The sequence below is a fragment of the Chinchilla lanigera genome, unplaced genomic scaffold (assembly GCF_000276665.1).
Source record: "Chinchilla lanigera isolate Chin_1 unplaced genomic scaffold, ChiLan1.0 scaffold00020, whole genome shotgun sequence".
NCBI classification, from domain to species: Eukaryota; Metazoa; Chordata; class Mammalia; order Rodentia; family Chinchillidae; genus Chinchilla; species Chinchilla lanigera.
Window position 1 is genome coordinate 512,536 of NW_004955421.1, and position 5,751 is coordinate 518,286.

General features: G+C 39.2%; 1 protein-coding gene across 4 annotated transcripts in view; it reads left to right on the forward strand.

The window, feature by feature from the left end:
- Fbxl2 (F-box and leucine-rich repeat protein 2) overlaps nt 1-5,751 on the forward strand; it is a 105,328-nt gene that overhangs the window by 339 nt on the left and 99,238 nt on the right. For all 4 annotated transcript variants that reach the window (XM_005383637.1, XM_013513726.1, XM_005383638.2 and 1 more), the window contains exon 2: nt 4,986-5,047. In XM_005383637.1, the coding sequence (XP_005383694.1) occupies nt 4,986-5,047 (62 nt within the window). The remainder of the gene's footprint in view (nt 1-4,985; nt 5,048-5,751) is intronic.

Genomic DNA, 5,751 nt, shown 5'->3' on the forward strand with positions numbered 1-5,751 from the left:
GTGCGGGTCGCAGCGGGGACCGCGCCCCGGGGGCGCCGGCGGCGTGACGCTCTTCGGCCCTGGCGAGCTCAGAGAGGGTGTGACTAGAAAGATGTGAATGTCCTATATGTTCCTGTTTACTCTGTGGGCTTAATCCTGTTTTTTATGCAGATATAGATTTAAATACACACACTATTTCTTTCAAAGGCATAACTCTGATAGGCTTTCTATATAGCATGTGGAATTTTATATTTGTAGTTTTGCAGCGACCCCCCGACCCCCTCCTTTGTAAAAAATGGGGACATTGAGCAGGAGGGGTTTTTCCTGAGTTCCGCACCCTCACGAAGGGATTTAGCGCCTTGGCGATTAGTGCGTTCTGAACGTCTTAAGTCATTACCTTTGCTCGATTAACTGGAGAGGTTGTGCGCATACCACCTGGCGCCACGAGGCTCGTTTTGGAAGCCTCACTTGAAGACTTGACTGAGGAATTGGCTTGAATAGACAAAGTTCAAGGTATTGTCAGAGGTGTGATGTTTCCAGAGGCCTCCAGGACTGTGAAAGAGGAGAGGAACTGGGTTTCCCCCTGAGGAAACAACCCTAATATAAAATATTTGAGAAAGTAATAGGGAAATGCCTACGTTTAAGAGATAGGTGGCCTTTTTGTTTTAAACTTGATGGAGATGAGCTTATATGCCAGGTTAAAATGATGAGTTGAAAATGCAGAGTACTAGCAAAGTGCAGGTGGCTTTTTGGAGAGAAGACTTAAGCATTTGGAACCCTGACTGGACTTTGGTTGGTCGCTTGGTCTGTCTTCTTTTCCTTCGTTTTTTCTGTTTTTGGTATGGATGTCAAAACTAGGGCCTTTGCACTGAACTGCATCCCCGGAATTTTAAAATTTTGAGATAGGCTGTCCCTGCATTGCCCAGACTGGGCTCAAATTTGTGATCCTCGTGCCTACCCTCCAAAAGTGTTGGGATGACAGGTGTGCTCCACCACACTCGGCTGTCTTTTTTCTTAGTAAAAAACAGACGAATGGTGGCTGTCTCTTTGTCTCCCTCTCTCTGTCCCTTTGACTCTAGAAAAACATCTCCCAAATGGATGGCCTGTTGATAACAGGGAGAAAACATTACCCACAAATAACAGTCATGCCACCTTTGTTTTTTGTGTTTCCTTTTAACTGAAATTTTTTAAAAGTGACTAACAGTACTTGCAACCATTTCATAAAGTGAATTTTTTAAAAAAACTTTTTATTTATTTATTTATTTTTTGGCTTTTTTTTTTTCCTCCCAGATACCGGGAATCGGACTCATGACCTTGAGCTTGCCAGGCAGGCGCTGTGCCACTGAGCTAAATCCCCAGACCCCATAAAGTGAATATTGCAAAAATACGAGTGTTGAAAATATTGCAGTGCTTTACTTTTTTTCCCTTTCTAATTTGATGGTCTCACTATGCTGCCCAGGCCTGGCCTCACACTTCTGAGTTCAGTGATCTTCTCGCCTCAGCCTTTCCAGTGCTGAAATTACAGCCCTGTACCACCATGCCTGACAGTGATTTACTGTTATATGTTATATGAAGAAAAATTCTTAGAACAAGGAAAAAAAAGAATACCCAAATTTTCGGAGCTCTCTGAAGTCTCTTCCTCGTATTCTCACATTCTCCTTTTTAAAAATTTATTTCACCTCTCCCACCCAGACCCACAGTCTGCTTGATTTTGTCTTGTGAATTTTAGAGCTTTACATACCCTAAGAACATTCTACTCTACTTCTTCTCCTTTTCCTTGGACTAGGAATCTAACCCAACGTCACTCTACCACTGAGCTACATTCCTAGACATTTTTAAAATTTTTAAATTTTGAGACAGGGTGTTGGTAAGTTGCCCATGCTGGGTTTCAAATTTTGATCCTCCTGCCTCAGCCTCTAAGTAGCTGGTTTACTGTACTTTTGTATTGATGGTTGCTTTGCTGAATTTAGAAAGTTTTTGCTTTTTAAAATATTTTTAAGGATAGGACTTTAATTCATAGAAGGGATTAAATTGAACGACATGTATAGGCTTCAGCTGGAGTGAGGAATAACTGGTACTGGAGAGAGGGATGAAGAGGCTGTGCATCTAACACCTGAAATTGTATTCTAGATTACATTGCACTTCATTAACTGCATGAATCTAAACATACAGGTTTAACAGTTGATATAAATGACTTAACACATTAATTTTAGAATTTTGCTTATCAGTGAAAATTTCTTCATTATTTATACCTCCTCCATAATAATGACAGTTACTATTTGTTGTGTATATTTTATGTCTGAGGCATTTTCCTAAGTGTCTTTTTAAGAGGTGGCTGGATCTAGAGTGTGTGATGCTGGGATTAAGAATGTGTGATTACTGTGACCCTTAGGCAATCTCAGCCTTGGTACACCAGGCAGAACAACTGCTTAGAACAATTTATGTCACTTTGGCTAATGTGGTACAATCAGCAATAACAATAGCATCAAAAACAGCATAGAAAATGACAAACTGAGGTAACTATTAATTTGCCACTTTAATTTTAATGTATGAACTAGATTTGTGGTTATATAACAAAATCTAAAACAAACCAGAAAATGGTATGCGATAAATACAAGCTCAGTATGACAATTTTACCCTCAGGGAAGAAAATTTAAAAGGGTTTAGGGGGAAAAATAGAGAAATAGAAGAAGAAGAAGAGGACATTAGAAGTAAGGCTAGAGGACAAAGGAGGATAACACAAACTTTGGGAAACTGGTGAAGAAGACTGGAGGGGAAGAGAGAAGAAAGAATTAAAAACAAGAACAGAACAACAAAACTAGGAACCGTGTTCACATCCATATACAAACGAGAACAAATGAACAAAAAAAGCCGAGAAAAGAGAGGAAAAAAATGTCTCCTTCAACGTGTGTCTCTGCTGTCACTGGTAGACAGTGTCGGCAGACAGAGTTCAGATCCATCTTGATTAATCCCAGCAAGGCAGCAGTAGCTTTGTGGTGGGGTAGTGGGTAATCCCAGTGAGCCTGCACTTTTTTTTCCATTGAAGTTCAGGCTGATTTCTGGCCATGAGGTTGGAACTAGACCTGTTCAGCCTGTAGCAGTCTGGGTGCCTCCTGAGATCTGAACTCAGCTTCCTGACCCTGACACTCAATTGCTCTGAGTTCTGAGCTCAATTGGCTCCTATCCACAATGGCTCCTGGCCAGTTGTCCTCTCCTGGGGTATATCTGAACCCAAATAACTCACCAGCCACTACAGTCTGCTGCATCCACTGCTCCATTCCATTGGTGCCTTTCTCTGTGGAGGCCTCTGGGGTCGCAAGTAGTTACCACAGGCAGGTTTGAGCTGCCCCTCCCACTCAATGAGTCCAGGCTCAGGGAGAAAGCACTACCTGCCACCTCTTACTTCTTCATTGAAGTTTCTGTCTTTGTGGTCCCTGTGGGCTTTGATTCTTGCTTTAGATCCTTCCTGGGTCCTGGGGACCCACTTCCCTCTTTCTCTTTCTCACGTTGCTATATTCTAGTATCTGGACACCAAATCTCGGAGAGGTTCTTTTCCCGCTGCTCACCACTCCACCATCTTCCTGTTTGTTTGGGTATGTGATTACTAAGTGAGTTCACTGATTTGGCACTAACCTAAACTCAGTAGCCTAGACAGACTATAAAAGGGTGAGGAAAAGCTGCTAAGGTCCCTTGGTTTGCTGTCTTCTGCCTGTCATAAATTGTTTCTCCTCTGTGATGTTTGTCTGCCATGCCACCCTGCCTTGAAGCTACAGACTGTGAGTTAACATAAACTTTTTGGGTGTTAGGTAATCTGTCTCAATAACAACAATAACAAGAAATAAGACAGTGTCTTAGACTGTTATAGCCCTGTGAGAAAGATGTCATTTCTGTGTTTTAGAGTGAGGAAACTAAGGCATGGAAGGGTGAAGTAACTTGCCCAGGTCACGCAACTGAAAATTGAGAGCCATTTTGGAGGTTCTAGCAGGGAGCTGTAGCTACTTATAAACCCTTGATTGAGGAAGTGCTCCTCTTCTACTGGGGGCTTTGACCAACATGCAACTTCGGGAGGGATGGTGAGGGAGGAAGGGGACACCTTGCCTAGCCAGCCAGGTCAGCTGAATCAACTCTGGCAATCTGGCATGATTGATGTCGCAGCCAGATCACTGTCACATCTTCAGCTGATAATTGAGCCAGATTTCAAAAGCAGGCAGTTTATTTAAGAATCTGCTTAAGTGATTATTGCATTGTACTATAATGTATAGTAATCACTGTAGTTTCTCCAACATAAATGCCAAGTATATATTAGGAAGTGAGTTTTCCTATTTGGACTTTAAAAGTTTTGAGCAGTTATGAATGATTTTTACTTTGTTACTTCTGGCTTGGGTTTGATGGTGTAGAACAGAGTAGGCATGAATAGCCATCTCCATTTTCATCCCTCTTTCACATAGTGTAAATAAAAAGAAATTAGTGAAGACATGCTTAGATCAGGGCTTATACTCACGGATGGTACAGCTTTGAGAGTTTCTCCTATCAATCCAGTTCATATTCAGGAATTGGCATCTGCTTTTCTGTTGGTTACAAAACCAGTGTTTTTATGTAATTTTTTTAGGTGTGGAAGGTGAAAGTTTTTAAGAATGATTTTTTCGATTGAGTTTTATACCTTAATTGTTACAAATTCATTCAAATAATTATTTGACTCTTACTTCATTTGGAATAAAATATATGTTGGAATATTTATTTCTTGTCATTTTTTGTTATTTAATGTTTTAGATTTTAGGGCAGATTTATTTTTAGAATTATGCATTTTAATTCATTCTATTTGGACTTTCTCCTTATTTTGTTACTTTTGTATGTGTTTTTAGTCAACTTGTCAGAGGTATTGAAGGAAAACTTCACAATAAAATGTTTTGGTCTTTGCCATCACGTGGTATATTTATTGCATGGTATAATTTACAGCTATTTATGTGGATTAAAGAATAGTTACAGAATTTCTTTTTTTCTTTCAGGTTTTCTCAAACAATGACGAAGGTTTAATTAACAAAAAGTTACCCAAAGAACTTTTATTAAGGTAAGCATAGAGAAATTTTAGATAGAGTTCAGGTTTGATCAATCCTCAAGTTCCAAGACTGTCCTCACTGTGAGTCCACAGCATAGAAAAGACACAGAATTAGCCTAACTGACTTTTTGTTTTTGTTTTATAGAATGCTGTTCAGCTTGTTGTTAAATTTTACTTGGTCTAATCCAGAGTGTACTAAGTATGTACATAGCATTGGTCTGGATTCTTTTTGTAATGTGGTAAGTATTGTAATAATCTTCAGTAGGTGCCATTGTTTGGGTATGAGTAGATAATCAGACCATAAATAATAAGAGGAAAGATTATTGCTAAACTTATGAGCTTCTAAAGTCAGTTTTAGATGTTTTGTGATAAATGGGTTTAAAAATAAGTATAAAAATTACAGTTATGATATGTGCTTACTGAGCACTTAAAAATGATTTTGTCCACAAATGTTGATGTTGGTATGTTTTTATCCATTTTATAAGAAGTATGTGCTAAATGACAGCAAGTGCTTTAAAACAGTGTTTTTGTCTTTTTTTCCCTGACATTGCTAAATATATAGAAATAGTATTTCACTTGTCATTTTACCAAGTAAAGCTATCAGCCAACATTTGTTGACCCTGAGATACTGTAGCTTTCTTTCGTATCCTGCAGTGATCAAAGATTTAGGTCTGGATGTTGTTGTATTTTAATTCTTTACAAGTAATTTATATATA